This window comes from Xylocopa sonorina, chromosome 1 (genome assembly GCF_050948175.1).
Source record: "Xylocopa sonorina isolate GNS202 chromosome 1, iyXylSono1_principal, whole genome shotgun sequence".
NCBI lineage: Eukaryota > Metazoa > Arthropoda > Insecta > Hymenoptera > Apidae > Xylocopa > Xylocopa sonorina.
Genome location: NC_135193.1, coordinates 9,629,954 through 9,657,692, shown reverse-complemented (window position 1 = coordinate 9,657,692; position 27,739 = coordinate 9,629,954). Strand labels below are relative to the sequence as shown.

At 32.0% G+C, this 27,739-nt stretch overlaps 3 protein-coding genes across 3 annotated transcripts; 2 read left to right on the top strand and 1 right to left on the bottom strand.

The window, feature by feature from the left end:
- Nucleotides 1–1,027: 1,027 nt before the first annotated feature.
- Nucleotides 1,028–11,227, top strand: Cue (Low-density lipoprotein receptor repeat domain-containing protein cueball). Its single transcript, XM_076907542.1, has 7 exons — nucleotides 1,028–1,362; nucleotides 6,020–6,235; nucleotides 7,374–7,563; nucleotides 7,790–8,389; nucleotides 8,542–8,856; nucleotides 9,081–9,360; nucleotides 10,948–11,227. Exons 1-7 carry the CDS (start codon nucleotides 1,281–1,283, stop codon nucleotides 11,050–11,052), a joined length of 1,788 nt encoding a protein of 595 aa, XP_076763657.1. The 5' UTR covers nucleotides 1,028–1,280; the 3' UTR covers nucleotides 11,053–11,227.
- Ciapin1 (cytokine induced apoptosis inhibitor 1) lies at nucleotides 5,945–15,895 on the bottom strand. The gene is made up of 6 exons (XM_076907555.1): nucleotides 15,663–15,895; nucleotides 15,196–15,506; nucleotides 14,980–15,127; nucleotides 14,595–14,707; nucleotides 14,397–14,517; nucleotides 5,945–6,195 (listed from the first exon to the last, which is right to left on the bottom strand). Exons 1-5 carry the CDS (start codon nucleotides 15,811–15,813, stop codon nucleotides 14,407–14,409), a joined length of 834 nt encoding a protein of 277 aa, XP_076763670.1. The 5' UTR covers nucleotides 15,814–15,895; the 3' UTR covers nucleotides 5,945–6,195; nucleotides 14,397–14,406.
- A 1,252-nt stretch (nucleotides 15,896–17,147) lies between these two features.
- Ry (xanthine dehydrogenase rosy) lies at nucleotides 17,148–27,042 on the top strand. The gene is made up of 25 exons (XM_076903766.1): nucleotides 17,148–17,271; nucleotides 18,335–18,474; nucleotides 18,905–18,958; nucleotides 19,140–19,236; nucleotides 19,336–19,571; nucleotides 20,911–21,155; nucleotides 21,238–21,379; nucleotides 21,490–21,657; nucleotides 21,757–21,833; nucleotides 21,922–22,128; nucleotides 22,219–22,403; nucleotides 22,479–22,592; nucleotides 22,666–22,804; nucleotides 22,884–23,180; nucleotides 23,242–23,364; nucleotides 23,450–23,805; nucleotides 23,912–24,086; nucleotides 24,187–24,378; nucleotides 24,466–24,611; nucleotides 25,007–25,184; nucleotides 25,525–25,653; nucleotides 25,899–26,141; nucleotides 26,221–26,475; nucleotides 26,569–26,736; nucleotides 26,917–27,042. The coding sequence occupies exons 2-25, from the start codon at nucleotides 18,363–18,365 to the stop codon at nucleotides 26,959–26,961; spliced, it is 4,083 nt and encodes a 1,360-aa protein (XP_076759881.1). The 5' UTR covers nucleotides 17,148–17,271; nucleotides 18,335–18,362; the 3' UTR covers nucleotides 26,962–27,042.
- Nucleotides 27,043–27,739: the final 697 nt, after the last annotated feature.

The window sequence follows — 27,739 nt, the reverse complement described above, 5'->3', positions numbered from 1 at the left end:
TTCTTCGGACTTATTCGCGTTCTCACGAATAATTCTCAAAGTTCATATTGAACTAACCTTTGAAACCCGATTTTCTAAACACACACACACCAATTAGTACTTTTCAGTACCACAGTGATCGCAATAAAACTGTTGTACTAATATTTAAGAATCTCTAACTCAGTAGAACCTCATTGATTTCCATTATTACATTATTTTAGCAATGCAAATGTGTATGAAATTGTAAAACACTTCTTGACATGTTCCCGAACAAGTACGAACTGTTCCGAAAAGATTTCCTAACCGAGACAGTGTGACGCGGGCAAATTCAAAATCGATAATCTAATATTTTGTTGTTGCACAGTAACTGTTCTTTACAAGGTAAGAGTTACAATAAATACAAAGTGTTTTATAATGAAGATTTTTTTATCAAAATAACATTCTTTACGTCTACAAATTCTTCGATCACATTTTTAACAACCACTGCTATTCTCTGCTATTTAACTACTTCCGTATGTGTTTGCAACTAAAAATGTGGTTTCATAGTAAAAAATGAAAAGCTGTATAAATTAAAGTAGATACATTAAATAAATGAAAACTCCTATTTCACGCTTTTTTTCATATTTATAATCAAGATTATTAACATTCGAATTAATTTCATTATATGAAAGAATAGATCATTCATTAACGTTCGTCAAATGATACATTGCCTTTAGATATCGATAGACGGCATTCCATTAATGGATTTCCTATGCTTGTGTCACCAATCTATCATACGTAACAACAGTAAATTCGTTTAAACTTCTGTCACAAATCCACTGTACGTTATACAGTAGGTTACAGCGTTTTTGACGCGCGGCCAAAAAGTCTGTCAGCAGAGGTTTTCTATCGTATTTCTTTAGTTAGTGCGAATGAACGTAATCTAACATAAAAGATTACGTATTAATCGTACCGTTATTTTGTTGACATAATCCACGGTAAGAGCTACAAGAAATATGCTGCCAACGGTATATGGAATGCAAATCTACTGCTTCGCGTAATGCGAGCTCGAACGCGAAAGCGAGAACTACAACTACTTAAATATATGTCGCGACACGACTATCGGGGATTCGAAATCGGGAGTCAGTTTGCGCAGAGCCGCCGTAGTGGAAGGGTGTGCTGTGTCGTTCGTCGCTTACTTCAGTGAAAGAGGACCGAAAGAAATTAGGCTCGCAGTAGACTTTCAACGTAATTTACGACCGTCACCAGTGCCTTAGCGACGTTTCCAAGTTAATCCGGCTGTTAATAAATGAACGCACACTATGACAAGCCGTAAAAATTTGTCGGTTGCATTAACGATAGTACTAGGAATCTTCGCGATTAAGACGCACGCCAGATCTTGGAGTAAGTAGAGTGATCGTACCGCTAATCGTTTTATGTGACGAAAATTGTTAGTGTTGGATGTTACACTATGTACACGAGGGTAGACGTGTTACCGCGTTGCGGGTCGCGCGAGCGCCTGCCTCTCCATTCACGCGGACTCCGTGGTCACGTACGCCACTTCGCACGGACTGTTTTACCATGCAGAAAGTTGAAGCCGCGTGCGAAACGTGAATGAAACCGTGCTTTTATTCGCCACGGGACGCTCCACGGGACTCTTACCGTTTGTGCCGACGCGGAAACGGGACGAAACGGTACTTGTCCTTATACCTGTTTATATAATGAATGTCAAACCGTGCGCTCTGGCCTAGCGTATATGCGGGCACGCACGCACACAGGGATCGATGGGTAGCAGGCTGGCAGGGGTCCTTTTTTTTATCCAAAATCTTAACAAACCGGCAAAAAAGTTGGTCCCCATTCGATTACCATGATATGGTAACACGTACGAAAATTATGTAGCCTACTCTCGCGGTAACCAATTGAACGTATACTCAACATTTTAATTGCACGCGTATGCGATCAAGTGTAAAATTGCAGATTACATAACAAATCTATGGCTTTCTTTAGTACTATTATCGCATCGACGATATGTTTACGGATATGTTAGTTTATATATATATATATACATATCGTTATGTAAAAAGTGTAATGATATACAGCATAATAGGTTAATTAAATAGAGATTCAATTTTCAATCGTTTTGGAGACACCTGGAAATGGTTTAGCCCAACGAGTTGCAGATATAAAAGATCTCCAGTAGTTTTTATAATCGACGATTTCGATCTTATAAATAAGCTTAATCAATTGCTCGGGATTTATTACATGCGAGCATTATGAAAACTATTCGAGTTGTTTCTCTTACGTAGCTATCACGAGGCGGGAAACATAAGACGAAGAATTACATGGGACAGCAAAATCGTACAGCACACCGCTAAACTCTAATATTAAAGCAGAAACATATGAAACCGGGTATTACAATAGCAGTAGATGAGTCAGCTTTGCATATCATTTCGCATTTTATTCACTAATTTTCTTATTTCACGCGCATCTACCGAGGAACTCTTTCAAGAAAATCATTACCATGCAGGTTGATTCGATGAAATCGATTGCAAAATTATTACATGAATTGGAGAATTAAAGTCGTATATGTGTTGGAATTACTATTTTCAATATGTTTGTAACATATAGTATATAGTATTGTCTTTATTAGTAAAATATATGATGATTACCGTAAATACCTTTAGATAAATATAATTACTCGATTATTCCTTTCTACGGATAGAAATAGTCTTGTGTTTTATAAGTGAATAACGGTTACTCTATTTTCTTTAGAATGTAGTAAACTACAGCAGTAAAATAAATGAAACTAGCGATCTGCTATTCTTATTTCATTGAAAGTGCTATTAGTATTACTTTCACTTTTTTGCTATAACCATTTATATATGTTAAATCCCGACAATTGTTGATTGTTTCACAATGGTTTTTGTAGAACTAGTTTCGTGACTAACATCGATTTTTGCATATGATTTAAATCAGTGCAACTTAGTTTACATACTTGTACGCGCACATATTGCGAAAACATGAACAAATTATTCCGTGGGTCGATGTCATTGCGTATTTCCATTTCCTCTTGGGCAGGTCAGTCGATGGTGAAAGAAAAATTCGATGATCTTCGACTTCCAATCCGATTTAGAACAAACTGCACGATTAGATAATATTTTATCTTCAATGTGTCGTCTTAGAAATTTTCCGGACAGTTTGACGCATCAATTTTTATTTATGATCCAGATCTAGTGTACATATTAGATAACACGCTTTGCATAATTCTATTCTTGGTTTCCAATTGATAGAACGTACGTTGTAAGAAAAACACAAATAAGTATATATTAGTCTTATCAAACTTGGTTTTCTTAATATAATTTATTTTTAATATGATTCTGATTGCTATAAAATTGTTACTTGCACACAAAGCAATGAATTATATTCATACCCGAAAATATATAATTTTCATCGAAAAATATAATCTAATATATGATATTGTATAACACTTATAATTGTAGTCATTTTTCTTAGAAGTGCAAAAAATCAGCAAATTTTATCTGGAATGTTATTTTGTGCATCAGCGTTCTACTTAATTTTATCGCATCATATAGATTATTCGATTAAAAATTATAAGATGCATTGTGAACTCTGTACATGTTTCTTACAACGAAAAAATTGATTCAAAAGTTCCGCATCGAACTTTTGGCGCGCACTTTTCAAATATCGAACAGCTGCGCGCGCAATGTTACAGAACACGTGCGTAGTATGAACGCACGTAAAGGCAAAATTTCCATCCGTGCTCTTAATGGAAAAAGTATGAAATTGCCGTAACACCGTCAGTGTTGTAAATATTTGACAGATATATGAAAAGATAAGACTTGTAAATCTCATCCAGAGAATCACACATATGAAATATCTGATGTCATTACGATGAGTATTGCATTAAATTCTTTTAATACTTACATTAAATGCATATATTAAATTGTTTTAATACTTTCATATTAAATATTTAATATTTTCTTTAATTATCTATGTACTTTGAATACTAGATTTTTTATGGAATATAATTTAGAGAACCTGTTGCATCGATCGTTATCATCGATTTATAGATTAATTTCTAACCACGCTATCTGAAATTAAATATACAAGTACATTTTTCTAGCGATATCTATTTTCTGTATATAAAATCTATCTTTCCTCCCATTTATCACGTGTAATGTAGTAGAAAAAAAGAAATGAAAACTTAAAAATGCAAAACCGTAAGTTTACAAAATCAGCCACTATACCGTAAAATGTCATTGAATATGATAACACTAATCGAAATGATAACACTAAATGCGGTTCCATGTACGTGCTGAAACACTTGAAAAAAAAAACAATTTAGATTCTTCTAATGCTTTGAATGAAAAGAAATAATAACGACGTAACTCTTCCTTGTTTTTAAAACTTGGATTGCTAACATATGTACTTTCAAATTAAAGCACATATCGAAACGAAGTGAATAAATTCAACATAATATAAGCTTTAGATCGTCTCTGTGACGCAGTTGCCTAGTATAGGATCTCGAAAATATTCTGTTATGTTCTTCTTATTTAAATTTCTAGAGTATTCTAGAAACTAGTCTCGAAAATTCATGGTTCTTTTCGATTTGAAAGATTTATAACTCTCAATTCTTACTGTAATGCAAATACTGCCAGATTTTTATTTTTATTCAAAACTTGTGCTCTATGCAGTGTACTACCTCGCAATTATTTACGGGCTATTAATTATTATTTATAAAAAATATGAAAATATGTATGTTGCATTTTCTTACACAATCGCATAACTTTGGAGTCACCATAACCACAGCATTGCAACACTAAAGAGATGGTTCGCAGTGGTAGTAGTGAAAGCTTAAACGTGTCATTATTCGTTATACGCTCGTTTCTAACTATAATAATATAGTTGTTGCACTTTTAATAATTTAGAGAGGGCTGAACGCGATCGAAGGAGTCAAGGTTAATCAGCCTTAATTAAACGATATCTTACTGCACATAAACCAAGGGGGAGTGCTATCATCACCTCTTGAAATCGAGACTTGACAATTGTTCGTCAAGTGGTACTTCGAATTAATGAACTTAATTATATGAATTCTTTTCAGCATTATACTCGGCTGCAATTTTGAAACTGAATGCTTGTTGATTTAACTATTTTAAATTTAATCAAATGTTCAAGTAAATTAAGCTATTTTTTATCAATCATTGTTATTTTTATACATTGCTATATGTGTTACATTTTTTAAAAATACATTTTTTAATATGTAGAAATCACAGCTAATCAGATCCTTAAAGTTTTTGTTCAAGATACGCTGTAACTAAAGCAGAGAAATTATATTTATTTCTAGCTACGTTGAAGAGCAACTCTCTCTCACTCTTATGTTTAAATATATTTTTTAACTTATACTTCGATTAATGAAGCCAGACTCATTAGTCAAATCATATAAGATTGTCAAAGGTTAAACGTATTTTTCAATGAGTGCATAATTATAATAATAAGTAATTACTGGGACAGCATTTATCTTTATTAAGTGAGAAAAATTGTTATCTCCTGAGGGGAGATATTTTGTTTAATGTTAAAAGGCGTCCCTTTTTCAAGGATTATTATACGACTATTAACTGAACTGGAATTTCCAAGCAAAGTTCATTGCACAGAGCAAGTTGTAAACCATTCTGAATTTTCTATCTTATTATTTTTTATCGATAATTTTCCTCCTTCGATAGTATATGACGTATTGCAAATTATTGAGATATGCATATGCAATTGCATGCTTTAGAATCATGTGAAAAATGGTGATAATGATGTTGTGAACATCGTTGCACTGGCACAAACATGAGACACTCGTCTTGAGAAGAAAAGTACAAAGTACTAATAATTAAATTAATTTGTATGATACTGCATTTGAATTATAAAACGCATTTAAGTTAAGATAATGTTGTTTCCAAATATTCATGATATCAGCGGAATATTAAATTTGATTCCTTTATTTAATTTCAGCCGATCCTACAACGTTGTTAAACATACTTACATTGTTGTGTTACAGATTTAGCTGTAGTAATAGGCCGTGAAGTAAAATTCTACGCGCACAATTCTACAGTGATCGGACAGGCACTGGTGAAGGAAGCTGGATCCCTGTCGGCGGTTGCTTACGATGATACTACACACATGATGTATTTTAGTGATCTAAATAATAAAAATGTATCCATATTCAGGAACGACCTGCAAGACAAGAATTTCACCCTGAAACCGCTACTTAAAAGTAAGTGTACTATGTTACTTACTTGCTTTAGTTATTTCACGATATCTTTAAGTATCTCTACCATTTCCATTATCAATAGCTTGGTTAAGCGTGTGTATGCGTGCAAGTCATGCAATTGCTTACACTAAGCCGTAGAGTGCCACGTGCTGGGTGGCGTCAAAGGTGTTTGCAATGATTCGTTTATCGCGGTACTTAAAACGCGCTATTGATGAGATTACATTTCGTAGCGAATAAAAAAGGTTATTCAAGATTCAATAAAGATCATACGAACAGTAGCCGTTGTTAATTACAGAAGAAAGTTAAAGTTAGAGAGTTCCATTTGAATTGCAATTAAAGTAGCGTTAAGATTAAGTAGTAGGTCTGCTTACTTATTGCAAAAATGTGATCGAATTATTACTTTTCTAAGAAGCAGAGTTTTCATAAAAAGAATCCATGCAATGAAAAAATATTTTTCGCTGACTGACCCTATTGATCCCGTTATCAACTGGTCAACCTGTTTGCAGATCGTATTAATCCCTCTTCGATTCTATCGAAGAATATTTCTGTTCGAATACTATCAACGCAACGCGAACCGTCTCCATTAGAAATATATTTTCATATTAATCATTTTTTTTTACGTCTTACACTTCAATTTATATGATTAGCTTTATTCCTGTCCTTTCTTACTTCGCACAAGTAATTTTGAATTGATTTGTCTGCTGAACTTAATGTATCGCATTCTGACGCGTCTAGATTGTGATTAATCTAAGCCATGAATATTATTCCGATATAATCATAATGTGTTGACATTGTTATGTAGTTGAATAAATTACAATATAGTATATTACTTGAAAAAATATAGCAAGTCGATATAAAAGTGAAGCACAATGGCGTCTGATCGGAGTATAATTTAAAGATAATTCATTGTAGCAGCACTTGATGCTTAACCCTTTGACATACGAAGCCGTCTCAGATACGTCACCTGTTTATGATCATTGTAAATTTAAATTATGTCTCTAACATATCTTCACGCTGTCCTTGTAGAAGTGGATAAGCAATTAATACGTTAATTCCGTTTTATGTATATGTCAAACGGTTAAACAGTCGCGCGGTAAAGAATCGACATGGGTGTCTGTAAACGATGCTTCGCTATTCCCAGAACAAGAGGAGAGCAACATCGTAGGGCTCGCCTTTGACACGAGGACACGGACCCTGTTCTGGAGCGACACTCAACAAGCAGTAATCATGAAGATGCGCCTACCAAACGACGGGCCGCCGGAAAAACCGACGCTCGTGCACAATTTAACGGACCAGATACCGCGCGCCATTGCTCTGGACGTATGTAACAGGTGTGCCATTTATGTTCCTACATAGAACTCGGCCGATCTAATTCCGTTTAGAAGTTCACGGTCAATGTGAGGAAAGAGAATGCTTTCTCAATACGCACGATGTAGTAACTTCGTAATAAAAAGATAAGGAAGACCAAGACGCGCGCGTAAAGTAAAATGAAACAGGATTAAAAGACGAAACGTAAAGAAAGAGTGCGAGTATCTGATAATTTTATGTTCTTTCCAGTCGGATATACTGGGTAAATAGTAACTTCACAAGCCCAAGTATCGAGATGTCGAATTTAGACGGAAGTAATCGAACGATCGTGATCAAAGACGGTTTGTTCGAGCCGATGGCGATCGCTATAGATCACGCGGAAGGGAAACTCTACTGGATCGACGATATAGAGGGCATACGGATTAAGGTACAAAGGAGCAATCTCGATGGTACAAATCAAGAACCGTTGGTTCATCCTAAACGCCATCAACCAGGTTACTTGGCCATAGACCAAGATTTGATATACTGGTCTGATACGGTGCACAACGCTGTGTGGACATTCCCAAAAAACGCGACTCATGAGGATATGTTGAATACTTTTGAATTGTACAGCAATAAGCCGGCCGGTGTTGTAGCGCGCGATAATATCGGCACGATTGATTGCGCGGCGATTGCGAAAAGGCAGAAAATGCGTTTAAAAGAATCGTCCACGCTAACACAGATAGGGTCGTATAGTAATTTAACGACCAGCACGGAGGAATCGGAATTTGCTGAAACACCCAAACACTGCCTGAATGATGGTTACGTGGAGGACAAGAATGGCGTCCCGGTCTGTCAGTGCAAACTTGGGTAAGTGTTTGACTCTTGCCGTGCAGAAAAAGTTGGTTCGTTTGTCTCGTGTCTAAAAAAAAAAAATAAAATTAGAATCTGGTCAAAGGACTGGAATGATATGAATCTGTAATTAATATAATAGCCGATAAATAAGAACTCTATCGTTTCAGCTTCAATGGCACATTCTGCGAAATGCACCTTTGTCACAATTACTGCTTTCAAGGCAGCTGTAACATAGATGATGAAGGACTACCCATGTGTAAGTGTAGTGGGACGTTTGTTGGGCTTAGATGTGAAACAGATCTGTGCAAAGACTATTGCCTGCACGACGGTCAGTGCTCCGTCCTAAACCAGAGACCAGTTTGTAAATGTAAATATTCTATGGGTTCTCGTTGTGAGACTTTAAGCAATATCACTGAACTTTGTCAAAAATATTGTGCAAACACTGAGCCAATTCCTAGTAGTATCGATACTGCTAACTGCAGGTACTTTGAAAAACTATTAATATTCCCTTATTTCGTAACAATTATTCGTTTTGATAAATCTATAATTGAAGTAACGAACGCAATAAGGGCATAAGATGATCTCTTAAGCTAACTTTTGCAAAGTGAAAATGACTTCACGGTGCTCCTATTGCATGTTTATCGTTACAATTAAACCTAGAAGAAGATACAATTTACAATGAATCCCTGTTATGTTTTACCGACAGGTGCTCCGAGCAAAGTGAAAGAGTAGTAGAAATAAGGACGCATCAGGATAACGACATATACGGGACGCTGCTTCCCATTGTTGGTGTGCTAATTATCTTACTTCTTCTCGTGATAATCGTACTTAGTTTCTACGTGAACAAACTTCGAAGGCAGCCGCGCATCAAGCGTATCAATCCTGGCAAACGGGTTGAGACGGCGCTCACGTCTCGTCCGCAACTGCGGGACAGTCGCTGCGAAATAATCATAGACAACTGCTGCAACATGAATATCTGTGAAACTGTGAGTGATCCATCTAAAATATAAAAAATTGCATGTTATGTATGAGTATATGATATGTGCAATGGGTTCATAAACACACATATATATATATACGTACTGCAAGTAAAGTACGCATTGCAACCACGACAAGTATTCGGGGGAAAAGAATCGGCTAAAAACTTAAAGAGAACAAATGAAATATGAATCTCGAATATTGTATAAGTAGATTGTTTCTTTTCCCTAAAGCAGAAACAAAGAGATCAAAAAGTCACTGCCCTCTATTTTTTTAAAGTAATAAGACTTATTACTTAACTACAATTAACATATTTTGAATAGATGACGTAAAAGTATTTTCTTATATGATTCACTTAACCACTGTTCACGTAAGATCACGTTCTTTTGCATACTTTCATATTGACACAATTATAACATAATACATATAATATATATAATAAACATAATGTAAATATTGAACGTATAAGTACTTCTTAGACTTAGTAACACTAAATTTTATTTTGCATGTTGAACGTGCTTACACCTAAATAGCATAAAAATGTCTCAACACGTTTCGTGGTATTTGAGTAAATTATCCCAATTTCAAATTTCGTAATGTTTGTAATATATACAATTATCAATTATATATTTTTGGGATCATATTTAAAATAAATAGTTTGGCCCTATTATTCTCTAAATAATGTAATAAAAGTTTCACATTTTTATGAAAGTTTGAATCAGAATACAACAATTTGCCTGTGGTGGTTAAGCGGTCGTATTGGATGACTCGAGATCTGTTATGGGTGCTTAATTAAATTTGGGGTACTTAATACATAATTAAAGTTAGGACAACTGCATATTTATTATTTACTAACTTTTAATGCTATCATAATGAAAATTACGTCATGTTTAATTGTGATATCTGGTCTTTTTATTATTTGGGTAATATGCAGCAGAGTGCATGAATTCATATGTATGGAATTGTTACTACGAAACATAAACTGCTGTTGCTTTTTCTGTTATTTTTCTCACCGAGCTTTCGATTGATTAAAGGAATGCTTATTTTCGAAATTCGTGAATTTTTATGAGTGAACACCATATGATGTTCAGCTATACATGAAAGCTGCCACTATACAATAGACTTTCAGTCATTTAATGACTATGAGTTAAACAAACTTGTATTGCAAGCACATTGAGCTTCGAACGAATAAAAACATTCTCGAACACGCAAAAGTTATTCAGTATTAATGTAGCGTAATCACCTTTCCGTAGATTAGTATTACGAAAAAAGAATTATTAAACTTTTGATATGGAAACAATAAAACTTTTTTTCTTCTAATAAATATAACGTATAATCCATACTTTATACAAGCGATTGTTAGAGAGATCGACTCTTGAATAAAGATTTTATATTTCTTTAAAATGTAATGTTTCTTTCAGAAATCAGTTACTCCCAGTACCATTTTTTTGCTTTTTACTAAAATAACATATTTTACGTCCTATAGATTTTTCGTTGAAAAGTTCGCCGCTTTCATCACGCTTTTTATATCGTCAGAATTTCAAGGTAAACGAAAAATCGTGCCGTTGTGTTATTTAAACTCTTATCTTTTACAGCCGTGTTTCGAGACTAAATTACGTGCCGCGCCATCGGAAGCGAACGGCAAAAAGAAAGAGGAGAAGAACTCTTTGCTTGATAACATGGAAGAGATTACGTGGTAGCATAAACTACTAACGTCTCGATGTATTAATTGGCGAAGATTTAGCCAGGTTGACGAAAGGTCGCTGGACCGTACGTCTGTACATACCGCAGAATGCTGTAGCGTTATTGTACATTTAGTAACGATGTTTGCGAAATGTACGGAAATGCCGTAACGATGATACAGTCAAGATAAAAGAACAAAAGCCAAAGGTGTCCTCAAGGACTCTTAATTTTGATTACGTCATATAACGCGTAGGGCTGTGTTTGTATAAAGATTATTTCGTCTAGTTGTTAAAGAAGGGTTAACGATTTCTTTCTTTTTTTTTAAACATGTAGTTACATATTCTTCAGAAGAGAACAGGAAATCTTAAGTTCTATAGCATTTTTGTCTGTTGATGTATGAATAATAAAAAGACATACATACTCGTATATAGGGCATCCAACTGGTTAGTAGAACAAAGAAGAATTATTCTATGTGCAAAAATAAATAAAAAATAAAGAAGAAATTATTTTTATCATATACGCCCAGGCTTCAAATGAAAAAAATTTTGTTCTTTATCTTTGATTTATTTTTGCACATAGAACAATCGCCTGCTTAACTGCATTGTTCGCCTTGGAATACCCTGTATATTGTTTCCATAAAACTTATAGAAACTATATATATATATATATGTATATGATACTTTCTTCAAAATTTCCTAGTTCTCTTGTTTGTACCTTGTTTATTTCTATCTAATTTTTTAGGCTGCTTTGATAGCAGTGAAATATTTTCTACGCAAATAGCACTGTGCGTTAATTCTGAGTACAACCAAAGGGTACACGAAACATGCCTTAATTACTAGGTTTAATGATTGCTCAACGTACTATTGAGTACACTTCTAAAGAAAATTTTAGGTAACGACATTATGTTTATGAAAAAAAAGAATATCATCGAGCTTAATAGCTCACGCGTAAAAATTTCGAAGCATTAATTTATTGAACAGATCATTTCTCTTAGTTTAGTTATGTCTGTCTTTGCATGCATTCATATGTCACAAATATGAACATGGGTGTTAAGAAAATGTTATATATTTATATATCGTTCTACTAAAAATGAGGAACCCTTTTACAACTGCTCTGTACATTTCACGAATGATGAAGAAAATATGAGTTGGACAGTCTTCAGAAATTAGTTTCTACTAAAATACTGACTTTGTGAACAACTTTGTTTTTCAAGCGATTATAATTGTTTGTACAAAGATTGTATACTGATATTTTGGACATTTGTGCAAATACGTGTGCATGACTCAGCAGAAAGAAAAATCATTATATGGAGGAGTATAATCCGTTTCGACGAATTAGATGTGTGTTCGTCAACTCCACTAATAATTACAAAACGAATATAATTTGTAGACGTTTACATCCATAGAAAGTACAACGAACACTTATTTAAATTTGTTTGCAAATTGGAGGCTTCTTTGGAATCTCTTAATTTTCGGAATAGAGTACAGATAGCTATACGTTTACGTGAAAGTAAAAATGTCACAAGGAACATTAAACAATGCAATGATCTATTTGAAATTGTCATATTGCATATTTTCCGTTTTATTGCTTCCAATACCTATTTATATACGTATACGAGATTTGTCCATATACACATATATTAAATTGTACTTTCTATCGCCCCCTTTATACATTTAACGATTGTTCACGATAAGCGGTTTTTACAGTGTATATCTACTTATACCGAAACTAAAATTGATACCAAAGTTACGCGTGACATTCTCAACACACATTAAGTATAGTAATTTCATTTCTGAAATATCATCCTTTAATTATTTCGAGACAACATTAATGATTAAGTTTATAGGATTTCATACATATGATAATCGTACTGGTAAGAATAAAGTACGCCTTTGACGCCACCAAATGAGATAATGTTAAATAAATATACGAAACAGGACAGTAATTCTAACGGCAATGTAGTTGTTATGGCGCAGAGGCGCAGGGCAGCTGTATGCTCTTCTATAATTAATTACGGACATAAACTATCATTTATTATCACAAACATTAGTACAAATGGCTCATTGTTTTATTTAGAAAAAAAAAGGAAAAACAAATGAGTTAATAGTTCAAGCAACATTCATTAAATTTTGTTTTCGATATATACTTCTGTTTGTTACACTGCGGAGTAATGTTCCTGTTGTCATAGAGGCAATTTAAAAATATGACGATTTATTTTGTTCCTGCACACGACGCGACAATATATAATTTAAACCCATCGACCTATGCGCTTTTATACAACATATTTGTATCATTTTTGTTAAATTCCAAAGTATGTTCAAATAGAATGATACAAGTGATGTATATATCGAATATTATATTTGGAATGTAGTCCTTTCACGAGCACTCATCCCCAGAGGAGGGATAGTGGTTTTATAGTGAAAAGCTTATATTCCCTCGCAAATTGTTTATAAGTAATTTTTATAGATAACTAAATTGTAATATTTTTGTTTTTTTGTACTTGTACTTAATGTAACTGATATTGGCAATCTTAAAATAACGTACTTACAAACATTGTCTAGATACTGTCTACACACATTTAGAAGTAAGATCAAGTATATTGCAAGTAGATTCGAATCTGAGATTATTTCAAACAGTTCATCTATATTACTAAACATAATCAAATTTTTACCAATTAGATTCGAAGCTTTTACAAGTACTTAAACCTGAATTATTTTTTGTTTTCTTTCAACTTGCGTTTCAATTACGATAATTTTTTTAAAAAAGTAAATAATTTACAGAAGTTTGAGGTTTGTCCATGGATCATCTTCAGACTATGATCTTTCAAATTATTGTACTTCAGTTCTAGTAACTACAGATAATGTCTGTAACTACGTACGTGTCTTTATAACAAAAGTATTTTGTAATAAAGGCAATAATAAATTGTACTCCATTCATACGTAATACTGGACTTTTTTATAGCAATTACGTGTGGTACTTAAACTATTTTATCATTTTGATAATATGAAATATACTTTATTGAAGGTACAAAAATCTTAAATATTTTGTATCATTCTATTATGATTAACATGTTGTTTGCTATTGTATACAAATGAAAAAACGTAATAAAAGTAATTAAGCAAGTACATATATATCTTGTATGTTTTTATTGCATTTTTTTTAAGAGATAGAGAGGGATAATCTCTTAAATACTCTATGTATGTAATATATTCTACTAGAGAAAGATAAAATAAGAAACATCTACTATGTTAAGTAAAAATTTTAAGGTGAAGAACAACACCTGTTAATTTAGTACAATATTATTATTGAAATAATTCCATGCAAAACAACAAAAATGTAAATAGATATATTTATAACTTACACATATTTTGCTATGGTGCTTTTAATTGACTTTCGGGTAAAACAACTTTTTCACCAGGTTTAAATGCAGGCATACCTAGATATGGGCAACTTGCACATCGAAATGCATCACCAAGATAGCACTATAAAAAATATTTAATTCCTCGTAATTTGATACCTGGTTTAAAAAGAAACAAAAGGAAATGTGCAAAGTGCTTACATTTCCACAAGAGGATTTTGCAGTTTCTTGGGATGTAGCTTTTCCGCTCAATTCCTCAGCTAAACCGCAGCTACAATCTTTGCATGCTTTTCGTTTACCTGTTGTACTACATACTAAAATAAAATTGTAACCAATTAACAAAGTATGAAAAGATACAGTAATCTACAAATTCATTATTCTTAATGCATTCATTTTGATTAGCATGCTCCCTTCTTATATATATATCGTTTTTCATATTTCCTAATACAACTTAAAGTCTGACTCTCATATCACTTTTAGAATAGAAAGCAGTTCTTTTTATTGATCACATATTTTGAAATTGCAACAAGAAGAACTATTTGTTTTTACATCATAATCATAGTACGAATTTAATTATTCAACATACCCCTCAAGCTTGATGTTATTGGTTTTAAGATATCATTCTCATCTAAGAGATCATTCTCATCAATTAATTCCTCATCATCAGCACTATCTAATTTCCAAACATTTGAAGATTTTTTTTCTCCAAAATTAAGTGTTACACTAGAGCCAATCTGTATGAATATAAAATATATAAGTATAAATCAACATTACATCAAAACTATGAAAACATACAACATACTTCAAATGAAGGTTTTTCTGCTACCACTTCACAAACATCATCTATATTATTGTATACTTTAAGCACAAAATCCTTCAATTGTTTTGTATGTAAGCTTTCTGGCACTTTAATTTTAAAACCAGCTAATTTCAACGTAGAAACTCTTTCATTGTAAGCAGATTGTGCATATTCTTTTCCTTGGAACGACTCATAAATAACCAATGTACCACCAGCTTTTAACATTTGTAGATATCGTTCTACAAATATTTTTGGATTTGTACATGATTGTTTGAAGAGAGAAATGACTACATCATAGGAAGAAGAATTGGTAGCTACAAAAAAATTAAAGAATTAACAATAAATATACAATAATTAAGCGGCTATCACTAATAATTTCACAATTGATGTTTCATATTTACAATTAAGACATACGAATATATATAATCACGCGCTTTTTGTTATAAATACTTGCGTAAGCATTTACATACATTTTTCCAGTTCCTTCGTTGACACAGTTGTCAACTGATCTGCACATTTAAGATGCTCTTTAATTGCGTTAATCAAATCTACAGTGTCATCAGTAGAAATGTCAGTATCTAGAATCACAAGTACGTTATTATTTTCTTCGAGAAAAGTCATTTTCGCTAATCACGATAAACATTAACAATGTTGTGAAACTTCCAATAAACAATTTTCACCTACTGTATGACCGTGTGGAACTCAACTGATATGTATTGCACGATTTAGTAACATATAGACAAGCAATTCTGTAGATAAACGATACTTGTGATATTAGCGCCATCTACCATGACCTTCACAAACTAATTTATTTATTTGAATTCATAATGGAACGTGTATGCAAGTACTTATTTATTTTTTTCTAAAAGTATATTAACTATTATGCAAAATCTTGAAATTTTTATCTTACAGTCAAGCATTTCTACTTTTAATAGCATTACTGTTCTTACTTACCACTTTAAATTTATATAAAAACTAAAACTCATTTATTTCATTGATGTAAATGAATAAAGTAATTGCTTTATTAAACGTATATTAATGTACATGAAACAGTACCTATCAGCTGTACTTGAACACAGTACAGTAAATATATAAAGATGATCTTGAATAAAACTTGATACCACTTAACATATCATATCTATGATATTCGTAGAATTTTTCGTACAAAGAATTGATTAGATTAATCAGTTATGATGTTATATAATCGTATATGCTCTTAGCAGGTAAAATAATTGTAACTTGTTAGTAATTTAGCTTCAGATTCATTTCCAATCTACAGACAGATCTACATTCATTAATTCTATAGGGAATATCCGTATTAGACACATGTTTTGAAATTACAGTCTGCCGATATTATGTAAGAGCAGATTGGCTCCAGAAATTAAATAAATTCTGTTAACATAATTATACTAAGGGAGGCCAGACTTCGTTTTCAAAAGCTATTCTTGCAGAAAAATTCACAGACAATCTTTTTTTCTTTCTAATTGTAAGTATATAAAGGAAAGAGGGATGGTGTATTTCAATACTAATTATAAAACACAACTTGATGGAAGCAGAAGCGTTTCATTTCAAGTTCGGGTCTTTCTGATGTCAATACTTATACATATATATATTTAGAGTCCTGTGTAATTTAGTAATCAACTATAGTAATCAATTTTAGTAATCAACAAAATGATGATATATAGTTTACTGTTATCAGTATGCATCGAATGCGAGAGGATTCAATAGTTTGGTAGTTTTGCGAAAGCAAATAACAGTTCTGTTATGTATACTAGTAACGTAGAATGTTTTGAATTGTAATTTGAGATATATATAACTATGAAATATAACATAGAAACAGCAGAGTACATAACAGATATTTATTATAAGCGTTATGAGGGAAGGGACTGATTGAGGAACAAGACGTGGTAGGGACAAATTGCTTCATTCGCTTTAATAATGTTAGGAAAGCTTCGTAGGGAAAACGTATCTTGCTTGATAACCTAATGCTCAGTTGTTCGCTGTTATTCGTACTATATAGTCTAAGGCGCGAGTGCATCTTAACGAATTAAAGGTTTGAGAAAAAAAGTGCAAGAAAAGGTAAGCTTTCCTAATCTATTTCCATTTTATGTAGCACCTTAACTACACAGTAACACTATGCATAATCATATCAATTTTGTATGCACACATCACGTTCTATATTTATAGCACATTGTTTAAAATGTGATATATTCACAACATTTCTTATAAATTATATAAGAACTTACAAAAAAATTGTTTGCATTATGAGTATCTGTTTTTTACAACATAGACGTTGCAATTTGTAAAATTGTTGCCTTAGCAGTAAATAAAAATGACGCATATAATTTTGCTTACAGTTATAGTTAAAAAATCAAAAAAGTAATTTCTATTGTTATTAATCACATGCTATCTCTTACAATTACAATTTTATCTGATTTAAATTTAACAATTACCTATAGTTATTGTATATGTGTACATATTAATTATTCTCAAATTAATTATAATGCATAAGTTCTTATGTTTTCTAAAAGAAAAATTAAAAAGAATATTATGGAATAATCACATTTAATTTTTTATTAGCAATTTTAATATCAAGTTTTATGTAAAAAGATATATGACTGATCTGCAATTTAACTTGAGTTTGTCTCTTCATTGTTATATATTTACATTAAACTCCATTGGAAGCATAGGTCATCCTTATCATTATTTTCTTAAGCAATAGATATTGATAAAGATTTATGCTTGATATTTCTTAATAATACACTCTAAATCTTCATATTCCAGTCTTCATATTTCAGTTTTATATACGTATACATAGAATATATATTCTTATATGTATATTTTGCAGTTGTGTTCAATGTTTATGATAATAAAATATATTCAGTTGTCTATAATAAAAAAAAAGGTTTGTGAATATTAACATCTGAATATTTTTTCTAAAATTTTGATATTTTTATATCTACCAGTCAAAAATAAATTTCTTTCAAATATTTTGTTCCTGGCTATTAAAAGTATTAACAGATTAATGTGTTTACTTTAGCATTTAGACAGTGATTGTTTACATTTAAGTATATTATGCGTCCTACTATACAATGTACTTTCATACACTAGAAAAATAATTTTGTATTATTTCATCTCATAGGTTTCTTTAAAATTTACAAGTGGTAAAAATGGTTCGAGAAAAACTAATTAGTATTGAGTCTGAACTTGTGGTGTCGAATAATTTACACCACAATAAAGTATCTCATACTTTAGTTTTTTATGTCAATGGGAAAGAGGTATGTAAATATTGTGTTTACATGTGAAACATCACTGTATCATATTGTACATGCATGTGAAAAAATGTAAATGTGACTACAATTTATTTATTGCATTTTTGACTTGTACTAGAATTCTATGTTAAAAAGATGTTACGTTCAAATTAATTGTACAAAGTTATATTTGTACATATTGCTTTGCTTATCACAATGATAACTCTTATTCATAATGCGTAACATATTTTGTCCTCTTCACAATGAGTTTTAAATATCAATTATTGTTATAACAAATCCCCTTGCTTATTATACAATTCGAATTTTCGAATGTTTTTTAAAATAACTATCAACAAAATGTATAAACAATTTTTTTTAATCATTGGAAAGGTTACGGAAAAGTATAATTTTCGTAGAATTCTTATTTTATATCGCAAATATTCACATACTATTCTAGATAGTAGACGATAATGTTGATCCAGAATGGACTTTACTATGGTACTTGAGAAATAAGTGTATCCTTTTTGCATTTTTAAAATAACTACGTATAATACGTAAATAATTATGCAAACCTGTTTGATACTTAAATAAAGTATTATATATAAAAAATAGTCATACACTCAACACACACAGCAGGGATTTATAGAAATGAAGAAAAACATTTGTGGATGATAATCCTTAACAAGAGTAATTTAGTACACTTAACTGGAACAAAATTGGGCTGTGCAGAAGGTGGTTGTGGAGCCTGCACAGTAATGATATCGAAATTGGATCGCGCAACCGGAATTATCACGTATCCTTCCTAGTACCAGTAACCAGTCCCAATTTTAAGTAATTATACTTGTAATAGATAAAAGAATGATTTCCCTTGACTATTTATTTTAATCATCAGACATTTCGCGGTAAATGCGTGTTTAACGCCAGTTTGTAGCGTGCACGGCCTCGCAATTACCACTATAGAAGGTATTGGAAGCGTTAGAACGAAACTCCATCCGGTACAAGAACGCATAGCAAAAGCACACGGGTCACAATGCGGTTTCTGCACACCTGGAATTGTAATGTCCATGTACGCATTACTGAGATCTATTTCAAAACCAAGTATGAAGGATCTTGAAATCGCGTTTCAAGGTAAAACAACAATCTAATAGCATTATGGATGATTACATTCTATGATGGCTGTTGGTATGTAATGCGTTCCCTGCAGTTATTTTCTTATAACGTTTTACAATCGCAGATACAAACTAAACGATTTAGTTGAACAAAACGAGGAATGCTTTTAGGAATTAATTGTTCTAATTACCCTTGGTAATAATCAGGAAGTTGCTGATATCAATTAATTTAATTTGTCGTTTGTATTCTTGCTAATTTTTTTTTACTATTCGTTTAATTCGCGTGTATATCATTAATAATAGTAGTGTATGGTTTTCATTGCTAAAAATAATTTAAGTGTTTTCCTAAGCAGTTTTCTTCTTGTTTTTAGTTTGATTTTTGCTTGAAATTTTCTTAACGGTTACGATATTGTTTTACAGAATTATTAATTTTGTTAAACGCGATGCAAAGAACAATCGGAGACTCAAGGAAATCGTGACTGAAATTTGGCTGAAATTGAGGAATATTTCGTAAAAGTAGGAATCAAATTGACGAAGAATAGGAACTGCGATTGGTAAAATAAAACTCATTAGATTTCATAAAATCATAATCGAAGTAGTAGGAAAAAATTGATAGAAATAACATAATTGTTGCAGAGAAGAGACTCTTCATATAATGATATCCGCATCAATAAATAAGATTATTGTTTCTTAAGGAAGGAAGGCGAAGTGATTTGAAGATTGCTGCTTCGACGGCAATTCACACGTTAGCATAATAAAATAATTGTTTCTTTTAGAATAAAATGTTTAATAATTTTTTACAAGTATTTTAAACTATTCTTTAAACTAATTATATTCTGTGCTTCTCTTAATACCATATAATTTTTTTTTATATCTTTTCATGTAATAGTTTAAAATTAATTTCAGGTCGCAAAATGAGGAGACTCACCCTATATACATGTTACCATTTTATAAAAGAAACCTATTTTGTAATTGTGCAAATTTTCTATAATAAACAGTTAATTTTTTTTACAAAATCGTGTTCATATTTTTTTCATTTTACACATTCTTTCATTCTATTACTCAACTTCAGCAACTTTCTAATTATGGTCCTGATAGCTAATTTAAAATGCAGAAAAGAATTAGGTCCTTTCTTTAAGCATTCTATAATTTTTATATCGAATGATTTTCATAGAATAAAAGTGTAGAAAGATATCACGATTTATTCAATAGTGATACTTCTTGTATTTATTTTTATATTTTTAATTGATTGAAAATTTACGAAATATTTTTTTTTGCATGTCTTGAATAAAAAATCCTACGTTTTTATTTATGTATTTACGGTTTTATTATCAGTTTGGTTGACGATCTATTTGTAGGAAACTTATGCAGGTGTACTGGGTACCGTCCTATCATAGAAGCTTACAAAACATTCACAGAAGAATGGGAAACAATGCAATTAATGTCGAAAAACAAAGAGAGCACATTAACAAACGGGAATTGTCCAATGGGAGAAAATTGTTGCAAAAAAATTCCAATAGCAGAATCTACAGATGTTTTCGATTCGAAAGAATTCTGTCCGTATGATCCTTCTCAAGAAGTTATATTTCCACCTAAGTTATGTGTAAGTTAGTTATTTTTTTAAATGGGTGTTCTTTTCCTGTCTTTAACTTTATTTTAATAAACGAAATGACCTATCTTTTAAGCTTTCTTCGCACTTAGATGACGAGTATCTGATAATAAAAGGAAAGAACGCCACTTGGTATAGACCGAAAACACTTCCCGAATTACTTCATCTAAAAGCTCAACACCCAAATGCCAAAATTGTAGTTGGAAATACTGAAATAGGTAAATTTCACTTATTTGGTAAATTAATGGATGTGTTAATGAAATATTAATTACTTAATGGGATTACAAAAGTCATGTACATATGGTAAATTTGTTGTATCTGTTTTGAGGTGTCGAAGTTAAATTTAAGCACCTATCGTACCCAGTTCTTATACAACCGACTTTAGTTAAAGAAATGCGTAATATCGAAGAGCATCCGGACGTGATCAACGTGGGTGCTAGTGTTACACTTGTCGAAATGGAAACATTCTTAAAAAACCAAATTGCCAGAAAACCTGGTAAATGTTTATATATATTGTGCTTCAAGTCCTACGTTACAAATTAAAAATTTGTAGATTATTAATTTAACAAATATTGTATGATTTGCTATCCCTCAGAGTACCAAACAAGAGTTTTCAGTGAAATAGTCAATATGCTTCACTGGTTTGCCGGGAAACAAATCAGAAACGTTGCTGTGAGTGTTATTCGTTAAAAATATACTACCAAGACTTCTTATCGATAAACTCAATATTTAAACGTTAATTTTTAACACTGATTGATAGGCTGTTGGTGGAAATATAATGACAGGAAGTCCAATATCGGATTTGAATCCAATTTTTATGGCGGCAGGCATAAAATTGAATGTTTCTAGCTTGAAGAATGGAAACAGGCTTATCCCAATGGATCACACTTTCTTTAAGGGGTATAGACAAAACGTTGTTTTGCCGGAAGAGATTCTCCTTTCGATACAAATACCATTTTCCGAAAAAGTAAGGAAAATGTTTAGGACTTCGATAAAGTCGTGTTAATTTACCGATGATCAGTTAGCAGTGTGCTACATTTTTTGTTCTATCTTTTAGGATCAATATTTTATTGCCTATAAACAGGCAAGAAGACGAGATGATGATATTGCCATTGTTAATATGGCATTGAACGTATTCTTCAAACCGGAAACCACTGTTGTGAGTAAAGCCTATCTAGCTTTTGGTGGTATGGCTCCGACAACGATATTAGCCGGAAAAACTTGCGAAACTATGATTGGAAGGTATTTTATAAAGCTACATAACATCTACCTTTCCGATTAAATTGTACCTAGGATATTAATATGAAACTGTTTAAGAAAATGGGACAAAGACCTTCTAGAAACTGTTTATGATTCGCTGTTGAATGAAATACCTTTACCAGATAATGTTCCAGGCGGAATGGTCAAGTATCGTAAATCGTTAACTCTAAGGTACATAATACATTTGTATTTTAATAATAAATTGGTATTATTTCAAGATAATATTTTTCAATAAACCTTGCAGCTTGTTCTTTAAGGGATTTTTACATATAGCTAAGAAGCTTCAAGTCGTTTTGAATCGTCAACTTTTGTCGAAAGAAATTGAAAGTGCAGCAGTGGGATTCCATACCAAAGAACCAAGCAGTTCACAATATTACCAAATGGTATTTATAACTTACTCAAACACTAAAAGTGAAAACATATTGAAAATTTTCTGATTTTTAATAATACTGATGTACTTAGGTTTCAAAGGATCAGGAGACAAATGATTTAATTGGAAGAACAATTGTCCACGCTAGCGCGTTTAAACAAGCGACAGGAGAAGCAATATATTGCGACGACATGCCAAAGTACTCCGAAGAGCTTTACTTAGCCTTGGTTTTATCTACCAGAGCTCATGCGAGAATTTTAAAAATTGATGCGACTAAAGCACTAATGTTAGAAGGTGTAGAAGCTTTTTATAGTGCGAAAGATATACCTGAAAAGCAACGATGGCACGGTCCTGTATGTTATGATGAAGAAGTTTTTGTATCAGAAAAGGTGAGAATTTCGTTACTATCCAGAGTTGCACAAATGAAAAATAAATACATTTCTTCTCAAGGTAACCAGCCATGGTCAAATAATTGGGGCAATAGTAGCCATTAATCAGAGCATTGCACAAAAGGCTGCTAGAATGGTTGAAATCGAATATGAGAACTTGGAACCAGTAATCATTTCTATAGAGGTAAATTACGAACGTTAATAATTTATAATGTTTCAATCCCAATTGAATTTTTGCTTCTTGTGCATTAGTTTGGAATTAATTATAGGATGCTATTAAGCATAGTTCTTTTTTCAATGAAACTCCAATGCGTATACGAAATGGAGACGTAGAGAAAGCACTTGCTGAGTCACCACACGTTCTCGATGGAGAAATTCGAATAGGTGGACAGGAACATTTTTATCTCGAAACAATTGCAGCTTTGGTAGTTCCGAAAGAAGAAGATGAATTGGAGGTATTTTGTTCAACGCAACATCCTTCGGAAATTCAGAAGCATGTAGCGCATGTTTTGAACGTTCACGCCCATAAAATTGCGGTGAAAGTCAAAAGATTAGGTGGTGGTTTTGGAGGAAAGGAATCGCGTTCATCGATACTTGCTCTACCAGTTGCTTTTGCCGCCCACAAGTAATTGTATTAGAATGAAATAGACTAGTTAATTACAAAGTATGGACCGTTTGTGGTTCATATAGTTACTTGTAAACATAATAACAGAAGACTTTTATATTTACAGATTAAGAAAACCAGTGCGATGTATGTTAGATAGAGACGAGGATATTATGACAACTGGAACAAGGCACCCCTTTCTATTCAAATATAAAATTGGATTTGATGATACTGGTGCCATTAAAGGTGCACGAGTTTACATTTATAACAACGCGGGTTACTCTCAAGATCTTTCCTTCGCAGTAAGTTGATTTTTCATATTGAATTTTTTAGATATTTCTTAAGAGATGATTCTAAAAACAAATTGTTATGGTTTACAGAATGCTAACTATATGTTTTTAGGTTGTACAACGTGCCATGTTCCACGTAGAAAATTCCTACAAAATACCAGCACTCGACGTATACGGTTTCGTATGTAAAACGAATTTACCATCGAACACAGCTTTTCGTGGTTTTGGTGGTCCGCAAGGAATGTTTGCAGCCGAGACGATGATAAGACATATTGCAGAATATTTAAATGTAGACCCCATTAAGGTATAATTGTAATTGGACAGTACGAGAATGTACGGTTTGTAATTGACAAATAGAATTTAAGAAATAATGACAACTTAATCTAAACAGATATCAAAGTTAAATTTATATAAAGAAGGAGATATAACACATTATAATCAAAAACTTATTAATTGCACATTGAGACGTTGCTGGGAAGAGTGTATTTTATCCTCGAATTATGACGAACGAGTTGTGCAAATACAAAAGTATAACAGGTATTTATGGATTTTAAAGCATTTCCAAAATGTCTGAGCATGTTCTGTGCTTTCCTCATCTTTAATGAGTAGTATTTCTATTTTTTGCCTTTTCTTTACTCCTGTTATTTGTTGTTTTCATTGCTATATTTTTCGCACATTCTGCAATCATAGTATACAAATTTTGTTCTATTATGGGTGTGTTAAACTCCTAAAAACTTTACTTAAAAATAAAAAAAAGTGAAGAGAAAGGAATAAGAATATGTCACGATTTTAAAATATTTTCCGAGGAAGTCTCAAAAATCTTGATAGTTGTTTTTTATTCCTGATATGAGCATATTTTGAAGTTTCAATGTATAAAAATTCTTGTCTGCAACTTTTTTGTATTGTCTCTAATAAATTGATAATTTTAATAGAGAAAATAGGTACAAGAAAAAGGGATTGGCAATAATCCCAACGAAATTTGGTATTGCCTTCACTGTACTATTTTTGAATCAAGCAGGAGCACTTATACATGTTTATACGGATGGTTCTGTATTAATTAGTCATGGTGGTGTTGAAATGGGACAAGGTTTACACACAAAAATGATACAAGTAACATTATTTATTTTACTTAAACTAACAATTTTGTTTCTCATATATCTTCCTCTCGTATGATGTAATTTCGGTTTAATGTAATTTGTAATTGTTCTCATCTAGCATAAATTCTATCTATTTTTTGTTTGTATATGTATTTTTATTCAAAACATTTGCATATATAGTTTTCTGTAATTTAGACTCATTCTATGCATTATAATCTATTTTTTAATATTATTTCATTACTCTAATTAGTTTTATTAACACACTGGATATTATGTGCTAAAGTTGAAATATAATCATAATGTGATTTTGCTTTCATATAACAATTGTTTGTCCTTTTTTTAAACATATCTAGGTAGCAAGTAGAGCACTAAAAGTGAGACCAGATAAAATATGTATAATAGAAACAGCTACAGATAAAGTACCAAATACATCTCCTACAGCAGCTAGCGCTGGTTCTGATTTGAATGGAATGGCTATTATGGTATGTAAACATATCCCTTTTTGCTAATATAATCTTTAAATCTTTTAAGTGGATATAAAAACCTTATTCTTGTTATACCTTGGTATCTTTGTTTCATTTGAAGCTTAAAAGAAACATGAGTTAATATTTTATGTCAAGTCAAAGCAAATCGAGTAATAGGATCACGTTAGTATAGTAAAAATTAATTAGTATAGTAAAAATTAGTAATTTAAGAAAGTAACACCGATGAAATAAACAAATTGCAGAATGCTTGCGATGAAATTATGAAACGTCTGAAGCCCGTAATCGATAAGAAACCAGATGGAACGTGGGAAGAATGGGTTTCAATAGCTTATTTAGAAAGAATCAGCCTTTCTGCTACAGGTTTTTACAAAACCCCTGATATAGGATATTCATTCGAAACTAATACAGGAACTCCATTTAATTACTTCACATATGGTGTTGCATGTTCAGAAGTAGAAATTGATTGTTTGACTGGTGATCATCAAGTAAATATATGTGTATCATGTGTACTCTAATTTTTTTTTTTAATGGAAGCAGTTTTGTAACATTAATAATCGTACATAGGTATTGCAAACTGATATTGTGATGGATCTGGGCCAAAGTCTAAACCCTGCAATTGACATAGGACAAGTTGAAGGTGCTTTTATTCAAGGATATGGTCTATTCACATTAGAAGAGATGATATATCTGAGAAATGGTGCAGTTTGTAGTAAAGGTCCAGGCGCATATAAGTTGCCTGGTTTTACAGATATTCCTGAAGTATTTAATGTATCTTTATTAAAAAGTGCTTCAAATCCTAGAGCTGTTTATTCCTCCAAAGTAATTATTTTAAAAAGGTGTTTTCTATCTTTTTCTTTTACCTAATACACTGTCTTCTTCGTTTACTTAATGTACTATCTTTACATAATCAAGGCTGTGGGAGAACCGCCACTATTTCTAGCGTCCTCTGTTTTCTTTGCAATTAAAGAAGCTATTAAATCGGCTCGCGAGGAATTTGGTGTTAAGGGATACTTCCGATTAGATTCGCCTGCGACTGCAGCTCGTATTCGATTAGCGTGTACCGATGAGCTTACATCAAAAGTAAATCAAGTATTTTATATATACCTTTCTCAATTTACGCAATTTAGTAGTTATATATGGCTATTCGCGGTTTAGAATTGCGACAACGAAATAATCGACAAAGGATGACTATATATTTTTTAATTTACAGCAGAAAATGGAGTAATTTGTGTATTAATTTTAATATATTTTAAATTCCAGATTGCGGAACCGGATGTACAATGTCAATGGAACATCGTTCCATAAAAGTATTTTAATGGATAGAGAAATATGTATCATTATAGATTCATGTATTGTCAACGTATGATATAAGATAAACAACTAACAAGTAATTAGACAACTAACAGACTAATTATATTCGTTCTAATAAAGTAATTTTTCTAACTTGTCAATTTCTCGTTAATACTGTTTTATACTATTTTTGCCTTTTTCCTTTTTTCTTCTTTCCAAGATCTTGATGTTATAAGTAAGTTAAAAATGTTTCATATATATTTTATTTTTACGAGGGCTGAGACAAACGATACAACTTTCAGTAAAATTTTCGATGATTGATAGAAACATACGATATGAAGTCCCATAAGATGATACCACAAAGTTCAAGGGTTGTATATATCCAACGTATCTTTCTAGTGTTATTCATGCAGCATAGAATAGTTAGAACTAAAACTAAACGTACTTTTACTAAAAAATTATAAAACATTTACCCCTACGTTTGAAAGAATCATTACCAGCGGTATCGTTCGGAAAATTCTATTATCTATCATAATTAGGTTTACAAAGTATGATTCTAAACCAATTTGAAGAAAACTAACCTATGGCAGCCATTAGCTTCTAATTATTTATAATAAAATTATTAATTGTATCGTATCACTCTATGATGCAATTAATAATTATATATTAAATAAATAGAACCCAGGTCTCACCACGTGGAGGTTGCTGCGAACGGAGACCCACCCTAACCATCTCCCATCCACCCTCCTTTTATATACAAGATATCATTAAACAAAACCTCCTTTCAATGTAT

Coding starts and splice junctions, on each gene's coding strand:
- Cue (XM_076907542.1), top strand. CDS start 1,281: ATGACAAGCCGTAAAAATTTGTCGGTTGCATTAACGATAGTACTAGGA. Junction 8,390..8,541: donor GTCTGTCAGTGCAAACTTGG/GTAAGTGTTTGA, acceptor CTATCGTTTCAG/CTTCAATGGCACATTCTGCG. Junction 9,361..10,947: donor ACATGAATATCTGTGAAACT/GTGAGTGATCCA, acceptor TATCTTTTACAG/CCGTGTTTCGAGACTAAATT.
- Ciapin1 (XM_076907555.1), bottom strand. CDS start 15,813: ATGACTTTTCTCGAAGAAAATAATAACGTACTTGTGATTCTAGATACT. Junction 15,507..15,662: donor AACGAAGGAACTGGAAAAAT/GTATGTAAATGC, acceptor ATTTTTTTGTAG/CTACCAATTCTTCTTCCTAT. Junction 14,708..14,979: donor AATAACATCAAGCTTGAGGG/GTATGTTGAATA, acceptor ATTTTATTTTAG/TATGTAGTACAACAGGTAAA.
- Ry (XM_076903766.1), top strand. CDS start 18,363: ATGGTTCGAGAAAAACTAATTAGTATTGAGTCTGAACTTGTGGTGTCG. Junction 21,658..21,756: donor CCAAATTGCCAGAAAACCTG/GTAAATGTTTAT, acceptor GCTATCCCTCAG/AGTACCAAACAAGAGTTTTC. Junction 26,737..26,916: donor CCGATGAGCTTACATCAAAA/GTAAATCAAGTA, acceptor TTTAAATTCCAG/ATTGCGGAACCGGATGTACA.